Source organism: Mytilus californianus, unplaced genomic scaffold, assembly GCF_021869535.1.
Source record: "Mytilus californianus isolate M0D057914Y unplaced genomic scaffold, xbMytCali1.0.p SCAF_1, whole genome shotgun sequence".
Classification (NCBI taxonomy): domain Eukaryota; kingdom Metazoa; phylum Mollusca; class Bivalvia; order Mytilida; family Mytilidae; genus Mytilus; species Mytilus californianus.
The window spans coordinates 110,012,123-110,035,891 of record NW_026262581.1 but is presented as its reverse complement, the minus strand read 5'-3'; the positions used below and the strand labels follow the sequence as shown (position 1 = coordinate 110,035,891).

The following is a 23,769-nucleotide window of genomic DNA, read 5'->3' as shown; positions in this document are numbered from 1 at the left end:
GAAAGAGATCTTGGTAATAATAAGTCAATCAGACAGAAACCTAAAAATAAAACAAAAACAAAAAGATGTATTGAGGTTAACATATATGGTTTTTAATAATAGAAAAGTGACCTCACAATATTTCACAACCTAAATCTATAAAGACAGAATTGATCTTGAAACAGTAAAAAGTTGGACATAGTAATCTGTTAATATGTATCATGTAAAAAGCCCTGTTAACCTTATGTAGCTTTTTAACTGTAAAAGTTATGTGGACTTTTGTTGCATTATTTCTGAAACATTTAAATAAAATTCTATCCAAATTGGAAAATACAATAAAAGCATGACTTATTCACTATGTTTCAAGACTCTGGAGGTCTAGAGCTTGATCTATTGCATAGACATCTCTCTTTTGATGTTTGCTATTTGTTTACCCTAGATATTGTTGGTTTTATTGTGTTGTTAGGTTGCCGTCTCATTGACCATTACCCATTATTTCCTTCTATTCATTTTTATCATTTTCATAAGTTTTATTGCTGATTTTGAGGAAGAAAGTTTGTGTCTGCATTCTTACCTGCTGGTATAATTCCAATTCTTATATCAGGTGGTAAAGGATTTTGTTCCTGTGTTTGTTCAAGGTCTGCCTCTTTTAATTTTCTTTCACACAGACCATTTAGTAACTCAGAGAACATACCATCACCTCCTACACAAACAACCCTGTAATGATTCATTCCTATTTTATAACCACTTTGAAAAATAAAAAAGTTCACAAAATTATCTGAAATATTTTATTTTTAAAAGAAAGTGTATGCATATATTTTGTTAAACTGATTCTTGAAGTACAAAAAATGCTTGATGGTTCAATATACAAGGTTGTTCAATTTTAAATCAACCTTTTTTGTGTTAAGTTCAGGAAATGAATTAAATAAATGTGGATAGTGTCCACATGTGGACACAGATGATGCCCCCGCTTGCATATCATATAGTTATAAAGGGACATAACTGAAGAACAGTAAAAGTGACGCTACCCAAATTTGAACTTGATCTGAGTTTTGTGTGTAAGTCTCATAACATTTGGTTGAGGCTAACTTAAGCAGAGAACAGAAACTAAAAATTCAGCAATTTTTCTATTTATAAAGGGGCATTACTCAATAATGGTTAAAGTGACACTACCCAAATTCAACTTGATCTGTGTTTTATCTATGGAAGTCAAAATTAAACATTGCATTGTATAAAGCATTGATTGTAGTTGAATCATGGACAAAGGAAGATAACTCCAATTTAAAAAAAATTAACTTGCTATTTAGAAGAAAATAAAAATTTTGCAATTTTTTCCATTTATAAAGGGGCATAGCTCTAGAACGGTTGAAGTGACGCCACCAAAATTCAAACTTGATCTGTGTTTTGTGGTAATTAGCATTGTGTATAAGTTTCATAACATTTGGTTGAGGCAAACTTAAGTTAGAGAACAGAAACTAAAAATTTTGCAATTTTTCCATTTATAAAGGGGCATAACCCTAGAACGGTTATAGTGACGCCACCAAAATTCAAACTTGATCTGTGTTTTGTGATAATTAGCCTTGTGTATAAGTTTCATAACATTTGGTAGAGGCAAACTTAAGTTAGAGGACGGAAACTAAATATTTTGCAATTTTTCCATTTATATAGGGGCATAACTCTAGAACGGTTAAAGTGACGCCACCAAAATTCAAACTTGATCTGTGTTTTGTTGTAATAAGCCTTGTGTATAAGTTTCATAACATTTGGTTGAGGCAAACTTAAGTAAGAGAACGGAAACTAAAAATTTTGCAATTTTTCCATTTATAAAGGGGCATAACTCTAGAACGGTTAAAGTGACGCCACCAAAATTCAAACTTGATCTGTGTATTGTGGTAATAAGCATTGTGTATAAGTTTCATAACATTTGGTTGAGGCAAACTCAAGTTAGAGAACGGAAACCAATTTTGGGACGTACGGACGGACGGACGGACGTACGTACCTACGTACGTACAGACGGACAAGGGTAAAACTTAATGCCCCCACCGCTACGGCGGGGGCATAAAAAACAACCAATTTACGATGTTTGATGTTTAAATGGAAAACAGACATGTTTATTGATTAATTCTATAATATTTTTTGGCTAATAAATTTATATTACCATCTGTTCCGTTTTAACAAGGAGACCAGGACACATAGACTAACTATTAGATGCAGAATTGAGACCTTAGAATGATATTTTCCGGCTAAAAAAACCAAATGGATTTAAAGGTCAAATTATATGAAGCTTAAATTTTGGTAAGCTCTTATCTGTAATGCTGCTTTTACTAATTTATTTATTTCATGAGTTCATTGATCAATTGCAAGTAAATTATCTGCCTTCCTAGGGTAGATATTATGTTTAAATAGAATAATACTTCTTAACTTTTTGTTCTTACCCATCAACTTTATGAAGGTCGTGTTCAAGTAAAGTGTCTCTGGCATGGTTAGCTCTCTGTGTAGCTGGAAAATGAAAGTTTTAAATATATATTAAGTTCAGCAAATAGTATAATTAAGTGCAGCTCCTGATGAGAATCCGGAGTTATCAAAAGGTCACTGAAACATGTGTTTGGTGGTCATTCTAGGGGAAGTTTATAAATTTCAACATAGCGAATTACATTTCTGTACAAAAGCGTCGAGGTTATATCCTGTTGGTTTATCAATGAAATTAATATAGATGTAATTGAAAGCCTTGACTTTTTCTTGCAGTATCATGATCCAGATAATGGCTCTTATCATATCTCCTCCTTGCAATACTAAGATTCTGTTGTCGAAGGATCTGTCTAAACACCATAAAAGAGACATTTATTATGTTTCTTTTAAGAAACTACATCCCAATGAATAGTAAAAATAAAGCATGAGTAATTTGGTAGGCATTAGGCACACAATTTTTTTTTTTTACTGTTTTTCTCCAAAATAGCACCAAATGTTGATACTAAAATATATCTGGTTTAATAACTATAACTTATAAAAGTGGATTAAAGATTTTCAACCTAATATTCAAATATGATTGAAGGAATTGTGATTACATTATTCAGGGCAATTCATTGTTATGATGTTTAGCATGTATGACTGTATACAGTGAAAGTTATAATTCCACAAATGTATAACATATCTCTTGTTATTATCAATTGAACTGTCATTTTCTGTACTTACTAATAACTTCTGTTTTAATGCCAGCCATCTCAAACAATGGAGCTACTTTTTCTTTATATAAACTTGGTCCCTGTTGTTTACCTCCATATGGATTTACAAATACCAGAAGATGTTTTGGTCGATTAAAAACTGAAATAAAACAGTCAGAATCTTTGATTAAAAGATGTCAAAGTGAGCATCCTCCGATAACATATTTCTTATTCAATAATGTTTTGTTTGTGCTTGTTTTTGATTGGGGTGGATCTCAACAACTAGTTTCACCCTGCTGCTTCTTAATTGAGATTAAATGTGAGCAAGTTCAGATATCAATAAACTAGTTTAATCCACGTCATGTGCCTGTCCTAAGCCAGGAACCTCATCAGTGGTAAATGTTCACATGCCAGTTCCCTCAGGAACCCCGTCGGTAGAAAATGTGCATATGCCACATTCGTTGTACTTATGTATGTATGGTAGTGTTTTATGACAACAGTTTCAATTGAAAGTATATTAGTTTCAACAGATGAAAAAAAAATGTGGATAGTGTCCACATGTGGACACAGATGATGCCCCCGCTTGCATATCATATAGTTATAAAGGGACATAACTGAAGAACAGTAAAAGTGATGCTACCCAAATTTGAACTTGATCTGAGTTTTGTGGTAATAAGCATTGTGTGTAAGTCTCATAACATTTGGTTGAGGCTAACTTTAGAGAACAGAAACTAAAAATTCTGTAATTTTTCTATTTGTAAACACGCATAACTCTAGAACGGTTGTGTATAAGTTTTATAACATTTGGTTGAGACAAACTAAAGTTAGAGAACGGAAACGAAAAATGCAACAATTTTTATGTTTATAAAGGGACATAACTCAAGAATGGTAAAAGTGTTGCCACCAAATTTCGTACTTAATCTGTATTATGTTGTAATAAGCATTGTGTATAAGTTTCATAACATTTGGTTGAGGCAAACTAAATTTAGAAAACGGAAACAAAAAATTTGCACTTGATCTTAGTTTTGTGGTAATGAATATTGTGTATAGGTTTCATAATGTTTGGTTGGGGCAAACTTAAGTAACAGAATGGAAACTAAAAATTTTGCAATATTTCGATTTAAAAAATGTATAAAGGGGCATAACTCAATAATGGTTAAAGTGACACTACCCAAATTCAACCTGATCTGTGTTTTATCAGTGGAAGTCAAAATTAAACATTGCATTGTATAAAGCATTGATTGTAGTTGATTCAACTATAATCATGGACAAAGGAAGATAACTCCAATTTTAAAAATTACTTGATATTTAGAAGAAAAGAAAAATTTTGAAATTTTGCCATTTTTAAAGGGGCATAACTCTAGAACGGTTAAAGTGACGCCACCAAAATTCAAACTTGATCTGTGTTTTGTGTAATAAGCATTGTGTATAATTTTCATAACATTTGGTTGAGGCAAACTTAAGTTAGAGAACGGAAAAAATTGTGGGACGTACGTTCTTACGTAGACGGACAAGGGTAAAACTTAATGCCCCCACCGCTACAGCGGGGGCATAAAAAAAATTGTTAAATTTTATGTTATTTCATTTAATTTTAGAATTTCACCTATACCAAGAAAACTTATCAGTAATTATGCTGATTAAGGCTAGTCACAGTCACCCACTCTAATCATTGAATATTATTTTTTTTTAAGTCTGTTATTTCATTTAATTTTAGAATTTCACCTATACCAAAAAATAAATATCAGTAATTATGCTGATTAAGGCTAGTCACAGTCACCCACTCTTATCATTGAATACTATTTTTTTTTAAGTCTGTGACTTAAAATTTCGCACCTTTTTGTCTATTTTAATTTTTGATTCTCAGCGATTGAGACTTGCCATGACAACAAGATAGGTGCAGCATACATGAATGTACATTGTATGTAATCATTTTTTGACATGTTTTTATAATTCTGTTATTTATCATTGTCACTTTGGTATTTTCTGCCTCAAATGTTGTAGGATTTTTTTACAAACATTGGTTTAAATAATCTGCCTTAATCATTATCAAAACAATGATATATGGAGATTTTAAGTGAATGTGTAGGTTTCTCAACAGCAATTCTATTTTAACATATAAAACATTTATTTGAAGAATCTGACCTGGATTATCAAGAGCATCATTGATATTTCTGACCCACTGACTGCATAAGTGAGAATCCTGACAGACAAAGGATAGCTTTTTGTACTTCCATTTATGTTTTGATCCTCTGCTCAATATATAAACCATAAAAGATGGACATTGTAACTCTATGTATAGGTGTGTTGTATCTTTTGCCTTTGTCCCTTGACTTTTGTTCACCGATGGCTGACTTGGCTTGTGTCTATCCTTTTCATGTGTAGCATTTATTATTTCTTTCAGTGGCACTGCATTAGCGTTTTTATGACCTGGAAGGAGAAAAAAGAATGAATAAGGGATATATAGTATATTTTGATGTAAAATGCAGCAGTATAAACATGTTACATAATATTGATAATGTTTCACTAACCATGAAGACTTTTAGGAAATTATTCACTAAATAAACAAATTTCTCAGATTCCTAGAAGATATTCTAACTGTCTACCAATACATGAATACTTCACAAAGTCAGAATGTATACATGTAATGTATATTACATTCTTGTACTACAAAGAAAGACCAATAGGAATACAAAAATTCAAGTGACTCTATAGACAATCAATGGAGCTGGCATAAATTGTTTTAATGGTAGATTCAGACATGTTCCCACAGAATGGACCTAAATGTAGGTAAGAATAAATTTTATTATGGCTAGTTGATCAGATTGAAAATTTCTGTATTGATTTAATATTCATGAATTGATAATCAACTTTTAAAATAAAATGGAATAATAAACATCAATGTGAATATTTAATTTTCCAACAGCTGATTTTAAAAAAATTTAACAAACTGACTTTATTTAAAAACCAGTTGTTGGCATGACACGGGTTATGTTCTTCTCATATATGTTATGATGGTATAATACTAAACCCCTTACGGGAAGGATTGTGCCTGATATTCATATGATGAAGACATAATCTTTCAATCAGTTTAATTGAAGTCTGGAGCTGGCATGTCAGTTAACTGCTAGTAGTCTGTTGTTATTTATGTATTATTGTCATTTTGTTTATTTTCTTTGGTTACATCTTCTGACATCAGACTCAGACTTCTCTTGAACTGAATTTTAATGTGCGTATTGTTATGCGTTTACTTTTCTACATTGGCTAGAGGTATAGGGGGAGGGTTGAGATCTCATAAACATGTTTAACCCCGCCGCATTTTTGCGCCTGTCCCAAGTCAGGAGCCTCTAGCCTTTGTTAGTCTTGTATTATTTTTAATTTTAGTTTCTTGTGTACAATTTGGAGTTTAGTATGGCGTTCATTATCACTGAACTAGTATATATATTTGTTTAGGGGCAAGCTGAAGGACGCCTCCGGGTGCGGGAATTTCTCACTGCATTGAAGACCTGTTAGTGACCTTCTGCTGTTGTCTGTTCTATGGTCGGGTTGTTGTCTCTTTGACACATTCCCCATTTCCATTCTCAATTTTATTTCTTTCAAGTTTTGGTACAATGTACTGAAACTTTATGCAAAGCAAGGATAAAAGTCAACAAGACCAATACCGGGTCATGACCTGCCTCGCTGACTGTAATTGATTGAGGTTGCTTGTATACTGAAGCATAACTTATCATTCCCTTTCACTGAAGCCAAGAAAACTGTGACGAAAATTTTCCTTGTACAATGAGTGTTGCAAAATTTCAAACTCTCTGCAAACAGGAAGTGGATACACGGCAGATGTAAAAATTGCTTACACTCTACAACTTTACATATCAAGCTGCAGACCAAATATTAGATAATTCCATTCAATCCCGGAACCAAGAAAATTTTCCTTGTACATTTAGTAGTAGTGTAAAATTTTGTAAAATTTCAAACTATCTGCCAACAGGAAGTGGATAAATGGCAGATGTATAAATTGCTTACAAGCTACAACTCAACATTTTAAAATACTTATATTGTTAAATCATAAATATAACAGCAAGAAAACAGGAAAATAAGTTAGTAGGAAATTGTACTTCAAGTCTTAGATATATAAATGAGAAAAAAAGAAAAGGAAAAAGGGGTCCAGTCTTAAAGCGCCTGTGTCATGGCATGACCCACAATCACGGTCTGTTATTTGCAAACTTTTTGAAAAATATTGTGTAGTGCATAAATTGGCAGGATTCTATATATTGATTTGGGTAATTCAGGTAACATCCTTACATGAAATATTCACTTCATTATTTGTATAAAATGAGGTATGAAAAGTTTTTGTAGTATAGATAGAGTTAGTCCTAGAATCAATTACAGTTTATCGTTTATAACTTTAGTTTTGACCAGTGAACTGTGCATTAACTGCATTATACATACAGATCAAAGAAATATGACCTTTTCCAATAAAAAAACATAAGTACATCGCCTCAATTGAAATATTGAATAACTTCTGTTAATACCCCTTAGGCCACATCATTCATGTATATAAATTATAACTGTTTCCAACATTGACATGTATTTTCATGGGAAAGCTACTTTATTTTCCACCTGTCTTGGGCAAATGATTACTTCATTTCTGTTATAATCAGAACAGAATATTCAATTCCATATATATAATCATCCTAACTCCCCCTCTCTTTTTTTATGAATGCTATATAGTCGCCCTTTTGTATAAAGAAAAATTTGATGATTGGCTCGCTTACCATCTTATGAAGAAATCAGAAATAAATCATTTCACCAGGTATTATCTTCCACTACGTACGCAAATAAAAAAAAAAAAAATTTCCAAGGAGTATTCTGAAATATATTCTACCAATTATTCATTAGTAAAGACTGTGGAACATCTGGTACATGATCCACTTGACCATTTGAAAGTTAGAAAAGTGCTTCAAAATAGGATATACCTCCACCATTTGATTAGGTAAAACATTTATTTAAATAATTAAGACGGTTATCTATAATAATAATGACAGAAGTAAACTAAATACTGTTTAAAACATTGTCAAATGCCCATTCAAAGTTCCCACAAAAATTTGTTGGAAACTTGCTACCAGAAAATGGCAACTTCTCATAAGTCCTTGTGATTCAGTATTGGTAGTAAAAAAAATATCCTATAAAAAATGTTAAAAGAAAACAATATTGGACCCAAGAAGGTTTGTATTATAGGACTAAAACTCCTATGTGACAGTAGTAGATGCTCGCAGTGCCAATATTGTGAAAATTCATTGATTTTTCACAGGATTCAAAATTCCCAGTCTCGGGATCTAGAGGCAGCGCTCTAATTGAGCCAAAGAGGATCTTCCCCAATTCAACAAATTAGACTACCTTTATATCTGCAACTATATAACAATCATATTACACTAGGCCAACAAAATTATTGACTGGGCTTCGGCTAGTCCAAACAGGGATCTCCATGACCTGTTTTATGAGGGCACCGCCATTGTTAAAATATCTTCCACCACCGTCAAATGATCCCCGACATCGTTAAATTATCTTCCGCCATCGTCAAATGATCCCCGCCATTGTCAAAATTTGTTTCCGTTTCTCTAGTCTCCCCCATAATAAATTGCTTGTAATTGCATAACCCTTAGGCTTTTTGTACTATATTCCAAGGATTACAGTTTTAAAGCCATGAGGGATATCTGGCTAAAGATTGCTTTTATATTGACTTACGCAATCAGCATCCCCTTTTATACGAGTTCAAAATAAGACGTAAAACAGAACCTAATTTCATGCAAAATAACATGAGTACAGCAATAATCGATAATATGGAATCACTTTACAAGTTTATAGTAAATAAATGAAAATTTACTGCAACTTGATAATCTGAAGAAATTTTGTATCGTAATTCCGAAATTCATTTCGTAGTTTATAATCAAATTAATACAACCGGTTTTCAGGTTCACATTCAGAATCGAAAGATGTTTGTTGAATAGTTTATTACTATGTAATTTGCTATTTAAAGTAATTAAAACCTATTAACTTATAAAAGTTTGCCCTCCAAATATGTCTTCAACGTTTTACAAAACCAGTACGAAACTTTTTGTTGATGCTGCAAATCGTCGATACTGGTTCATGACTTCTGAATTTGACAGTGAAAAATAGACTCCCCCGAATTTGAAGCCCTAAACAATTACCAAAATAGCAAGACAATGATGTGGGATCCTTAAGGACAGCTTGTGGTCATTCTTGACTAAGGGGGAGGTATGCAGGCTTGGTATTGGAATTGTTTCAAATGACAATTAATGAAAATATTGGTTATTCTATAATGCAATAAATCTAATAAGCAATATATCAGCCTGTTCACCATTCTTTACATGGAAATGAAGGAATGAAATACTTTCGATCACGCCACGCCGTAGACATGGGGTTTTGTCATGGTGAAAGTTCCTCTATCATTAAATTTTCATCCAGGGAGATCCTTGGTCCAAATAATAATAATGTCTTGAAGGTTATTATTTTCTTTACTGTGAAGCCTTCCTATGCTGTGTCACAGCAAACAATTAAAATAGCCTTTCAAGGTGTCATAATTATTTGGACTAGGCTACTGCTTGAATGAAAATTTTAATTTCTATTCCTGTTAAGGACAACTTTTTATACTTTGTGAATTCAGTAGTGAAGGAAAATCCATCTTTGTATCTCTAGCTGAAATTGTAAAATAACACTAAACAAGCCAATAGGGGTCAAGGATTACAGCACTCAGCAGGAAGAAAACAGTTGTTCAAGTGATAAAAAATGTCATTGAACAAAAGACAAAGAAGAATAGTATTTGTAAAGCTACATACAAAAAAGTGGTTCAGAAGACGGACTGTCAAGGGGTCCACCCTTCGATGCTTGTTCCCAAATAAGATGACTAGAGGTTAATGCAACTTGGTGTGCTATTTTTTGTATGTGAAGAGTGGACTGAAAAATTGGTTCTCCATAGTCTGCCATCGTATTATTATTGTTTACTTCCGATTTGAATAACAGACAGACGTCACATTTTTTTCTATTAGTTTATTAAGGCGGGATATTCAAAGTTTTTGTTTGTTTGTCTGTCATTTAAAATTTGCTATGATATGAGACAGGTGCTACCTGATGAGCCTACGAAGGTTATTGCTGCATGTTTGTTTAAAGATAAGGGATAAGATGAATTGAAAATCAAATTTTTACTAGATCTACTAATGATTTGTCTTGTGATCATTTTTGCTATTGAAAGTGTCTACCTATCTTTTTATAGTTTTTAGGATATCGGACAAATAACACAAAAAAGTTGGTAAAATCTTCTTTAAAGGACAATAACTCCAATAAAGAGTCGTCGGAAGATTTGGTCATGTTGACCTATTTATAAATGGGAGGAATTCTACTATCGACACCTGGTCAAATCGGTACCCGGTATAGTCAAATCGACACCTAGTCAAATCGGCACCTGGTCAAATCGGTACCCGGTATAGTCAAATCGACACCTAGTCAAATCAGCACCTGGTTAAATCGGCACCTAATGTAGTCATTTCGGCACCCATGTAAAATATGTGGAATATGCCTATTTTTTTCAGTAAAATGATTGCAATTAAAATTTAAAGTAGGTGTTATCCACAAATATTGACTTTAAAACATCTTTGTGGATTTCAGTATGTTTTTTTTTTGTTGTTCAACTTACTGATATGTCTTCGAGGTATTGGATATTTGTTATGCATGTTTTGAACAGTTGAGAATTTGCATGATTGTTGGTTTTTTAATGCTGTTTGGTACACTTAATACAGCTGTCGTCTGTCATTGTGATAGTGAAGAGAGGGGCTCATAGTTTTCCCTTTTATTGGTTCTAATTTTCTCATGATTTAATAACAGCTTGGGTAATGGCTTCATTGTTTTTTTATTTAAGTTTTTGAAGAAAAAACATCAATAACTACCTGTTTAGAGTTAACACAACAAACATGTTAATTATTTAATTGATAAAAGTTATTATTTAATTAATTGAAAAGAAAACTAATCAAAACATCAGTCATAAAATGTTGAGAAAACTTCAAACAAATTAACTTAGCCTATGTATTCTAACTGCTAAATAATTAACATGTGATGATTTTCAACGATTTAATGAATAAAATAAATCCCACCTAAATTTTGTTAAACATAATTAGAAATTGAAAGATCATTTATACAAGTCATATTCATAATTATTTATATTATATCAAATATTATCGGATGCCGATTTGACCACTTAAATGCCGATTTGACTATAAATAGGTGCCGATTTGACCGGATGCCGATTTAACCAGGTGCCGATTTGACTTTTTCTTTAGGTGCCGATTTGACCGGGTGCCGATTTGACTTGTACCCTTTAGGGAGCTACCATTTGATTTTTAGGGGGGGGCGCTAGGATGAAATTTGAAAAAAAGGCAGGACAAGAAGTTTTGAGTAAAAAAAAAGGCAGGATGTGCAACTTGGCAAAAAAAAAAAGGCAGGATGACAAATTATGTATAAAAAGTCATGATAAACTAACAAAAAAAAAGGCAGGACCGACTAAAGTGAAAAATAAAAATGCAGGACCGAGATTACAACTAAAAAAAAATGCAGGACACAATTTTTCATCCTAGCCCCCCCCCCCCCCCCCCCTAAAATCAAATGGTAGCTCCCTTATAGATCTTTTCTTGCTAATTATTTTGTTAATTTAAGTTTCTATCTATCTATTAGGCCCTTCAGTTTTTAAGATATTGGACAAATACACAAAAAATTGGTAAAATCGTCTTTAAAAGCAATAACTCCAATAAGGAGTCGTCGGACGATGTCAATCATTTGACTTATTTGTATAAAGTAAATTAACAAAAATACCGAACTCCAAGGAAAATTCAAAACGGAAAGTCCCTTATCAAGTGGCAAAATCAAAAGCTCAAACACATCAAACGAATGGAAAACAACTGTCATATTCCTGACTTGGTACAGACATTTCCTTATGTAGAAAATGGTGGATTGAACCTGGTTTTATTGCTGGTTTTGTATCGGATCTTGTCTTGCTGATCATTTTTACAATTCGAATATTCTGTTTTTTTTTTTCTATAATAATTTTGAAGACAATAGGCAAAAATGAAGAAAAATAAATGGTAAAATTCATGATCATTCATCATTCAAGGGCAATAACTCCTGTAAGAAGTCGTCTGACAGTTTTGATGTAAACAGATAATAAGTAAATCTCAACTTTCTGAAAATTTCTGCTTTTGTCAGATTTAGCATTATAAATACAAAGATGGGTTTATATGTATATATATATCATTAAAAAAAATAAATCATTAATTTACGTTCTTAGTAAGTAATTACACGCTTCAACCAGTTACAAGTATGTCAATTTGAAAAATACATGTTGTTTTCTGATCATTAAGTCTGGTCACGCCTTGTCTTTCACGATCAACATAATGCGTTGCCTGATCTTTCACGATCAATTTTCATTAAAAATCAACAAACTTAAAGCCATAGTTGAACTTTGTGGTATTTTTGCCAATCACTGAAAACAACTTTTCTATTAATACATTTTGTTTTGTACTATAATGATTAAAGTACAATGTTTACCTGTAAGATTTGTAGTCTTACTCGTACTCGTACTCCGAGTCCGATTGATTGATTGATTGATGGTTGCTTAACGTCCAGTGGCAAATAGTTCATGCATGTTCAGGACGAAAACAAATTAACAAAATAAATACAATAGGTTGGTCATGTAATAGAGGCCGTCCGGAATGAAGGTAGGTGAATTTGGACTGCCACAGGAAAATGAGGATGTATTGGATAGGGACAGAAATTTAGCCGTGCAACAGGCCACCTACGGACCCCTCAAAGAGTTGTTGCAAGGGTTCTTAAAGTGCAAAGAGCGTGTTACTCTCTTTACACGAGGCATCGGATTGAAACGTCCCCATTCTGACCGGATGTGGCCGCGAACTTGTACATCCCGCACAGCCAAACGGACGCCTCACTTTGGCGAGGTTTTTACTGCCGCTCGGAGGAGGACAAATGGTGACCATATTTCTATTTCACAGCCACTCTTGGGGGTTTGAGTCCGACAGTTATTGTAAATTCTCTAATAAAACATTAGTAAGACCACAATGGAATAGGTCAGGACAGTATACATTTGAACCATACCAGCAAAGCCAAATATATTATCAAAAAATGAATAGGTGCAAAGACGAGCTGCTCGATATGTTACTCGCAAGCACATAAACACGAAAACCGATCAAGTCTTATCAATATAAATGTTTGAAAGTGATTTTTACTTTCGATTTTTTATACCATACCGTGAGTTTGTGAATAAAAGGAGATGTGGGGTATACGTCATTGATAAATCAACCCGACGATGCGAATAACTTAATGACAGAGGTCAACGTACGACAAATGTCAACGAAGCCAATGATGTCTTTTAAGCCATCCATTTCTGATCTCAATAATTACAAAAATGTTCTAGCTTGGAATCTATATATCAGGGATAGTACATATATTTGAATCTTACTATATTCCCTCTGATCATGGAATTGCAGTAAGAACTATTCCTTCTCTTTATATAATATTATCGAATTTCTTGGCCTTTAAATGCTTTATCGATCTTTCACATAGTACGCCTCCTTTCGGATTTGTTTCAATTACATTTACTTCCACGTTAAACTAACCAAACATAAGAAACGGTTAGACTTGGTAAGTTTCATATAAAATGGGCTATTGAAAATACCGGTGAACGGATTTAAAGGCGATAAAATGGGCTTAAATGTCAGCGCTGAACTGTTCACTATAGTAGTTTTGAATTTTTCGTTTAAATGTCCGGGGCCCGGAAAAATATAAATAGATAAAAATAAATAATGATAAAACTAATACGAGACTATGGTGGATCTTATCACATTATGTTTGGGTTTACGTTTGTCACATACTCGGGTAAAACTTTTTTGAAATTTGCGAAATTTTGTGACAGCTTTAAATACGGGTGCATTATTAGATTTTCTAAGTAATATCGCATTTGGCTTATTTTTGCATGTGTGCATGTCGTTTTGAACTTCATCGCAGATATTATTTATTGTGTCTTGGTTGATTCTCTATTCTTCTCCATTAATCTGTTGTATTGAAAGAGAAGCGAAAGATACCAAAGGGAAGGTCTACGTATTATCTCCTGTTATTCATGAAGTGTCTACAATAACATTATTATTGCGAATACACCATTTAAAATATTGGACACTCATGTTAATATTCACCACAGTACTGACAAATTCAGTGTGTACTTTAAAACTACAAATAAAAGTACTATATCTCCAAATAATCTGACTTTGAAAATAAAACGTAGAAATTATATGTAATATTCAGAAACATGCAATCATGTATGCGTAGTTTTAATCCATTGTTGACAAAGTTAAGATTAAACCCTTGGTATGGAAAACAAATATGGTATTTCGGAAGCATTTATCACTTTCTTCTTGACTTAAAAACGACTTTTTGATAACTGTTCAAACGTTGAAATCAATAGTAAATCAAATAAATAACCATAACTTTGCCAATGATATTTGTTACACCATAATAAAGGCTTTCATTCTTTGTGGAATATTTTCAACCAAAAGGTACGTTTATATAGTTTGCTTGAATTTTCTTCTTGTTTTTATATTTTTCAAACAATAAAAAATATAGGCTTTGTACTAAGAGCAGTAAATTTTCCACTCCTTGTCCCAATGAATGAATTATGTTTTACGATACAAGTACAATATAAAACTTCATGTAAAAAAACTAAATTCTGTTGGCAATTGATTAAAATTGTTATTTTTTATATTCTTAAATGTGCCTTTTGTATTTGTTTAAAACATTTATTTTCAGATTTGTTGATTTTCTGTTTTATTAGACATGTGCGTTTGATGTTTTCTAATAGAATGCACTATAATCAAGGAAGATAACTATTGTCAAACTAATAATTTGTCCATATTTCTATTAGAGCAAGGTCCTTGACGTTCACAACTATTTTATTGTTTATTTTCACTCAATCTGAGCTGTCCTATTACAAATGCAATAATAACCTCTTAAAGATGAAAGCTAAAATCTGTTCCACTTCCTAAATTGTTTTTTCAAAAGAAAGCACTGGAAAATCAAAGATAAGGTAGATATATTTTTTTTTTATCGTATTTACATTAAAACACTACATTTAAAAAAGAAATAAACCTATATTTGATTATATTTAAAAGAATAATAGCATGTTCTTTAATCCCATTTTGTGAAAAACATGAAAGCAAATTACATATTAGACTCTGAGATTAATTAGGGGTGTGACACGCTTTTGGGATGTTAGATATAGAGGGTTAAAAAAGTGGGATCTGGGAAAAAGAAGGAAAAAAGTGGGAAGTGGGAAAAAATTCCGAAAAAGTGGGATTTGGGAAATGAGCACCCCGTGTCACCCCTCAACGATGTGCCGCCCGTATCTATGTTTGGATATACATGAAAACAAAGTAAACGATTTTTTTCCTCTTTAGAAAATCCTGATTGCAGGTTAACTCGAAATGTGTTACCTTCCAAATTTTGAATGCTTTTTAAACCTACGAGACGAAATTTTCTAGCAACGGAATATTTATATATACTCGAGAACAACCATTGAGATAAGTTTATAGTAATAAATCTAATGGCAATCAAGTGCCATTTTTGTGTTGATTTTAAGTATCAAGTTGTTTTGTGTAATGCAAATTACATCCATATAAAATTGTTTGCATGTTATAAGATTTATGCACTGTAAATTTTGAACTAAAACAAAGAAATATACTATGTCTAGAATACGAAGTAAGTTAAAAGTATATAAGTTTTGTTTGCCATATTTTAGTTTTGGTTTATGAATTACAGAAGAAGGAATATTGGGATGTATGAATGAGACAACACTCTCATGAAATACCGAAAAATAAATATATGTATCGAAGGAGCAGGGTTTTTAGTATTTTGCTTATATGCCACTTTCACAAACAAGGGTTACGATCTATATACCTTATATACTAAAGCTACAACCCTTTACGGAATAGGCAGACAGTACAATCAGTTCAACAAAAACACAAACAACGATCAGTATACCCAATAAGTTTTTACAATAACATATTTTTATTGATCACATCTGTTCTACCATTTCTGTTTTAGAAAGAATTTTGTGTGAGATAAAAAAAAACTTATATAATACATAATAATGGATTCAAAATTTAAAGTACAACATTCATTCTGAAGCCTTTCACGGTATGTGTCGCCTTATAACTATTTATCTTTAGATTAAATGGAAGTCTATAACCGTGCGTCCAAAATAAAATGGATTAAACTTGCAATCCGCCAAACTTCGACCTTTTAAACTAAAAATTTAACCTAATTTTTTGGCTAACAGATAACTGGTTCATATTTATCTTTTGTTTTATATTGACAGGAATGGCAGCATGTAATTCAGATGACGATACAATGAGCAATGGAACTTCTCGTAAGTTGTTTTGAAGAAAATATTATCTTTCATGTTTTCATGTTAAACTTCAATATTTCTTTTACCATTTCTGAAAATCATTTAATTAACTACAGATTTTTAGATACTCTTCAACGATAAATCTTCAAATTACACACCAATGTCATTATCCGTTTATACTGATATGACCTCGAAAAATTCTGAATCTATAGAATTACCATACGTAATTTACTATTATTGCAGGTTTTCGGACAATTTTTACCGGTACATTTGAACCTTTCATATATACGTAAACGTTAAATAAATTCAAAATATCGTCTTTTCAGTGTGGATTTAAAACAACAATCCATATTCTTAAATGTTGTCAAACCCAAAAAGCATTTGAATATATTGCGAAACACGCTTTAGAGTGAAATTATGACTTCATAATGGAAAAATAACCGATCTGAACAAAAATAATTGGTACTTTATAAATACTTTTAATATCATATCATCGGATCTATAAATGTAAGATTGCGCTACTACATGAACATATTTAAAAACTGTAGTTGTAAAAAAAATGTCTGACCGATATTCTCACTTTTTACAAATAGTTTTACAAAGAAATATTACGATCAATATTGAGTCTTTAAGTAAGTTGAATGTGATTATTAATTGGTTGAATGTTATGTAGTATCTGCAGTGTCACAGATGACAACGGATATGTTCCAAATGTAGTTACTACAATCCCTTCGATTTTTTATTGTCCCTTTGGTATCTTCTGTCTCTTATTTCTAGGACCGGAGCCGATAAAAGCTTAAAGGGACATCAGCCGTAAAATTCATGTTCACGGGTTTGACTCAAATTCTCATTTTTGATTTATAACATACTAAAACGTATATTCAAATTACAGAAAGTCTAAAATAAACAATCAACAATACATGGACTCTATAAAATGTGTCAGCATTTCGTGAGTATTAACCTTCGAGATGACATCCGAAGACTCCCAACGGTCATATAACCAGGTTTAATCGCTTACCTTTATTATTATTATGCAGTATTTTAACAGCGCATTATATAATATGAAAATTACTCTAAGCTCTTTGAAACATAATTCAATTTACATATATAAGTATTTAATAGAATAGGAAAGCCCATGATAAAAATTTAGCAAATTATGAAAAGAGATATTAATATTCATAAAAATCTAATTTTAAATATCTTGCATATAAAACTATATTTTTAAATTTACTGTTAAACAACAAAATGTAAAAAAATGGGCATGTTAAAATGAAAAAAACCCCAAAAAAACATGAAAGCAGCAACCCTCTATCAAGGAAATTATGATAAGAAAAGCAAGCTTTAGAATATTGTATTACTGGGAAATTTATACTTCATATACAGATGCTTCTCGAATGTTGCTATAGAAATAGAAAGTTTACAATTGGGGAAACTGAAATCATCCCGTTTGAAGTAAAGTTTTGTTCTCGACCTAACTTCAGTGTTAATTTCTAGATGCAAGTCAGTATTGGGGCAGACTAAACTGTATCTGTAGTATACATGTACTTTTTTCACGTTAACTGGGATAGATGCGTTCGACATAGTCAACAGAATTTGAAATATTCAGTGAGTGTACATTATCTACATAGCGGAACGTGAGATTAAAGGATAATGCTAGCTTTTTTTTCATTCTTCCTGAGAAGCTCTGTATGAAATCTTCCTCAAATGAAAAAAAAATAATAAGTCGATAAGAAGAGCAGCACGTTTGCTCCCACAGGGGTGCCGATTGTTTGTTGAAAAACACGTAACAAATACGTTGTCAATAAAAAAAAACACCTTGATGATGTCAGTTTCAATGAAAATTTTGTCTTTTTGTTTAAATCAGAGTGTGTTTTATTTATAGAATACAATTCATCCCTTCTTACAACCAGATTAGTGTATATACGTTTGCCATTCTTTTTATTGAACGAAAGCTGGACTAATTCTTTATCTGTCTTTAAGGTTAGAATCAGGAATACTAGTGTTAAGGGTAGAGAAGAAAGGGACTTAAATTGTACGTACTCTAACATATCTTTGGATCTTAGTATCAACATTTAATTTACGCTGCCCCTAAAGTAGGTAGTTTTATATTAACTCTGAAGCGCGACATTTATTGCTGATGCAATAGATGTTAAATTTTGAAAGAAGTTTCGTGAAGCAAAATCCAGTTCTTCATCATTTGTTGAAATTCCAAAGGAAAATTAAACAGTCTATGATTATTCAGGATTTCCTCTTTTTTAAGTATCATGACAGTATTTGTTGAGTTTCCAAGTGAATTGTCAATATCTAATTCCTTTATCAAGCAGTAAATGTAATGTTAATAACGATGTTTTCGGGTCCTCTCGACACACCCGATCTCGCTCCTTTTGGAGTTCATGCGATTTCCTCAGTTTTTGTTTGTTACTTTGATTTGTCTTTTTAATCGATTTATGAGACTTGGACATCGTTAAACTACTATGCCATAATTTATCGGAGGGGAAAACAACATATTTGTTAAAGAGGTAGGACAGGTGCCTACCAACATTAGGGTCTTTGCAAATAGATTTAGCATGAGTGCTCATGCATGGACCCATTCCTTTTTTTTAAATTCTAATTTGTATCAACCACCTTACAGCCTTAACCCTTTCAGAAAAATTATCTACGTCACCTTTTTCGCGTTTAGTCCATTGCCTGGCATGATCCTCGTTGTTTGATTTCATTAGTATATAAAGTTGTGTTTCCAATTAATGGATGTGGGTAGTTCGGTCCATTGGTACACATTCTGCAGAGAGGTGTTGTAGATAATTTTCAGGTCACCATGGATATCATGGCCAGTCATGGATTATAGGAAAACTAGCAAAGGTGCAACCAGGAGGTTTAGACTTGATGTCCTCAATATTGTGGTCCAGCACCACGATGCTCGTTCTACTTTAGAAAAAAATGTCTAAGGAATTGAGAACATGAATATATACGTACATTTGGTATTCAACGTAATACACGCCTGAAAAAGTCTAAATGGATGGAACACAAAGTTTTTTTCTTCTTCAAAATGCTCAAGACATCTTTACAGTCAGTTATTATTGACTGCTATTTTAAAAGCAATATATCAACTGAAATATATTTTTATGTTTTAGATCATGTTACTAATGCTCTTGAATTTATGACAGAAGAAGAAGGTAAAGAGTTTCAGGAATTCAGAAGGAGTATCGGGTATGTCCACTCAATCCGCGATGGAAAATTGGTTTGCTTTGATCAAAGTTCTCTAATTTCCACCATACAAAAATAGAACGTTGATCGATAATTTAAGGAAATGTAACCAGTTTGGGATATTAATTAGGATATATTGAACAAATTGATAATGTGTGAACTCTTTTGTGTGTATCTATACTAGTGTACTGTTGAAAATGCGAACAAACACTTTATAAATATGGAACATCCAAAGCGTTTTTATGGATAAACCTTAAAGATGAATGCTCAAATAAAAAAAAAATAAAGCAAGGGATGTATAAACATCTGACGAACTACTGTATATGACAAAAGTGACATAAAAAGAATAACCAAAATCCATCTTACTTTGCCAGAGCGAGTTGGTACCTTAGTTTATAATTAGAATTTAATTTATCAACGAAAAATTTCAGACATGTATGCTATAAACAATGTCAATGGCAAAACTCTGACGATTGGGCTGATGATATCCTCCGGAGACAAGCAGACCACTAACAATGGTATCGATCCAGTGCTAGAAATTAAAAATTACGCTATAAAATTCATGCGTCCGAAGCACTTTTCCAGATTTATCTTCATCGGGAAAGCTCAAACCTAAACATTTGAGAGCCGAGGATACAAAAATACGTACCCATGTCAGAAACTATATGACCAAAAGGAACAAAATAGGCAAATTCATCCACGGCCAACTTTGCATGATGCAGTAGTCATAGATGCACATATGGGTAACTGGGGTAACTCACCACCCTGTGCATCTGAAATGCTCTCCTTGATTTACAATCATTACGAACGCTCAAATCTAAAATTTAAAAGCAAGAGATGTATAAATACTTGATGATATGTTTTACATAAAGAGACATAAAAATAATAGCCAAACCTTCAATTGGAACTTAAACATTACCTATTATGTCTGTTTGGGTTGCTCACACAATTTTGTCAATATGGAACTAAAACAACTGTCATACAACGGAGGTTTAGTTAGCTATAAAACCAGGTTTAACACATAATTTTCTTCGGAAAATGTCATGAGTATGGCAGTTGTTTTTCACTTGTTCCGTTGATCGATAGCGTTTGATTTTGTCAGGTTTTAATGGACTTTTCCTTAATGAATTTGCCTTGGAGTTCGGTATTTTTTTAGTCAGATTAGTCTCTGTTCAAGCATCGGTAATTCATAATCAATGAAAAGTAGAAGGTATGGCATTGCCACTTTTTTACCTCTTAATTTTGAATATCACAAAGAAATATTATAAAAATCTATTAAATAAAAATTTTCCCTATTGTATTCTACTAAATATTATTAAGAGTACGGTATAATAGTGAGTTTTTAAAGGTCAAATCAAATACAAAGTTGAAGAGCATTATAAACCGAAAATTCTGAAAAGTGCCAAATATGGCTACGACAATCTATACCTTGGTCCACAGAAGTTTTTATATAATTCAACATTTTAAACTGTAAATTTACAGAAAAATTATCATATCAATTATCTTTCATGTCAACGCAAGTGCTGACTACTGGGTTGGTGATACCCTCGGGAACAAAATACACACTAAAAGTGGCATCGACCCAGAGGATGTAAAAACTCATCATAGATAGCCCGCAGACGTCATAGCACTGTGCAACTGTATCCTTTCAAAAAATAATAATGAGATAGCAAGGTGTAATCATAAATATGATAAAAGCTAAAAGTTAAATGATAAATCAGCATACAAAGTAATCTGGATAAACACACGGATAAAACAAAATGTATATATATATCCTTTCAACAAAATACGAAACCGTTAAAAGATCAACTTTGCCTGCGGGACTGCAGCTTTAGTTTTCGTAATATCAAAATTAATGATCGTCCTTGAATTTACAAGAAAAAAAAATGTAATGAATATATACAAAGACATGGAAAGAATACAGATGTAACCTTGAAGTAAGTACTGAGGTTCATAGCTTCATGGTAAGCAGCAACTCTCAAACAACAATACGATACAAAATGTGCTAAATTCTCCGTAAGAATAAAGATTGAAATTTTAAAATAAGTTGCATAAAACATGAAATAAGGCATGGTATATTTTACCAAATCCACATACAGGTGTTGCTGTCTTCGGCAAACTGGCACACCCACATTTATGTTGATCAGAAAATCAAGCAGTTTTGTGATTATCTTTTCAGAGAACATTTTTTTAACGTACTAAGTAGCAATATTTTTCCTTTCTTAAAGAACGATATGTTACCTCCAATTGCCTTTTCATTAAAAATTCCGTTTAATATGTCTGTAAGAGTTAAATGAGTAATATACCATATATAATAGAGAGATAAAACATTTATTGGAGTTATTGCATGCGAAATGGACCTTAATTATATATACTTCTACGATTCGTTAGAATCGTCTGATTTACATTACCCTCACAGTATATAGTTGCAATGTAAATATTAAGCCACTGTTTTAATAGCTAGTAGATCCGATGTCTGTAGTATGGAAAGAAGTCTTGTGGAAAAATTGTGAGGTCAACCAATATAACGTTGTTTGTAATGACATGTAGTCGTATGAAACTTTGGTATCCAGTAGAGTGAATATATATATCAAGTTCTTCAAATTTGGTTTAAACTCCAATGGAATTTAGAACACAGAAATCATGATTGCCTATAGAAATTTCTGCAAATAATCGTCGTTTTGGTTTTTCTTGGATTTGTTTAGGTGAGAGAAATGTTTTTTTTTTTCTGTTTCACGTTTTCCCAATAGAACGTATAATCTACACACGAATCTCAACGGATTTTTGTCGTTTCAAAATGGATTAGTCTCGCGGCATTTTGGACCTAACAAAATTCTTAAAGAAAAATCCTTGATGATGTTAATATAAAATGATCACCAACGTTTTATTTCCAAATGAACAACATGACAATAACTAAATACATTTTAAAAGTATTCGAATACGTTATACATGCTATTACAGGTAGTCAAATGCTTTCTATCAAAAAAGGGCCAAATGTTATTTGACAATGTAAAAATATTGTGTTTTACAGAATTGTTGGAACATTTACAAAACAGATGGTCAAGATGGCGATTGAACAGTTAAAACCTGAATTTGAAAAAATGGCAGTAAAAGCAGCAGAACAAGCATTTGAAAACAAAATGACAAAGGTTAGAGAACTGCAAGAAGAACTGAACAAGAGAGAACGGGAACTCAAACAACTCCGTCTTGAAAAGAAAATTCTTCAAGCCAAACTCGATAAGGAACGAGTTGTCAAAAGTAGACCTGATTCTGTTGAAACAAAAGAAAAAGAACTTAAAAGAATGGAAGCAGACATCAGTAATTTAAAAATGAAACTAAGAAAGACCACAGATGATTTAAAGCACGAGAAGGACCGTTTGTCTGAAGAAGAGAAAAAACGACTAGAGCTGGAGAGTACACTACAAGCTGATGTAGAGCGACTTCGAAAAGAACTTGACAGGGTGAAAGGCCAATTGGGTCAACTGAGGTCAGCTAAAAATGTTGGAGATGATGAAACCAGAAAACTAAGAGAAAGAGAGCGACAGCTTTTGGATGAAATGGAGATGATTCGAAAGCAACAACCTCGTCTCCATAAAAGAAAATTGTTTGCATAAATTTCAACACACACAAAAAGAAATAGCAGTAATGATTTAAGTAACTATTTACAATTAATTTTGTCATGTGGTATTATCAACATTTTTATAAAGACAATGTATGCGGTTTAATTTTCTACACACAGATTATTAAGGGTACATAATTAAACACCACTGAATCAATTATATATAGATATACTCATAAATCTCACCAATTTATTCATTGTAATCGAAAGCATATTTTGCAAAGTTTAAAAGTGTTACTTTTTAGAATTGTTCGAATAGTACAATAAAGTTTTGTTTGATTGTATGCATTATTGTTTTCTAAAGCTTCGTGTGTCTCTTTTTAAACTCCTTCGTA

General features: G+C 32.3%; 2 protein-coding genes across 2 annotated transcripts in view; one reads left to right on the top strand and one right to left on the bottom strand.

Moving 5' to 3' along the window:
• LOC127730452 (ceramide kinase-like) overlaps nt 1-10,142 on the bottom strand; it is a 33,238-nt gene extending 23,096 nt beyond the window's left edge. Inside the window, exons 1-5 of the mRNA XM_052238885.1 lie at nt 9,992-10,142; nt 5,283-5,567; nt 3,172-3,300; nt 2,415-2,478; nt 554-696 (exon numbers count right to left, since the gene is read on the bottom strand). Coding sequence (XP_052094845.1) covers nt 554-696; nt 2,415-2,478; nt 3,172-3,300; nt 5,283-5,567; nt 9,992-10,139 — 769 coding nt within the window. The 5' untranslated portion in view covers nt 10,140-10,142. The remainder of the gene's footprint in view (nt 1-553; nt 697-2,414; nt 2,479-3,171; nt 3,301-5,282; nt 5,568-9,991) is intronic.
• A 6,441-nt stretch (nt 10,143-16,583) lies between these two features.
• Nucleotides 16,584-23,718, top strand: LOC127730522 (golgin subfamily A member 6-like protein 4). The gene is made up of 3 exons (XM_052238956.1): nt 16,584-16,632; nt 19,743-19,818; nt 22,847-23,718. The coding sequence occupies exons 1-3, from the start codon at nt 16,584-16,586 to the stop codon at nt 23,427-23,429; spliced, it is 708 nt and encodes a 235-aa protein (XP_052094916.1). The 3' UTR covers nt 23,430-23,718.
• The last annotated feature ends 51 nt before the right edge of the window (nt 23,719-23,769 follow it).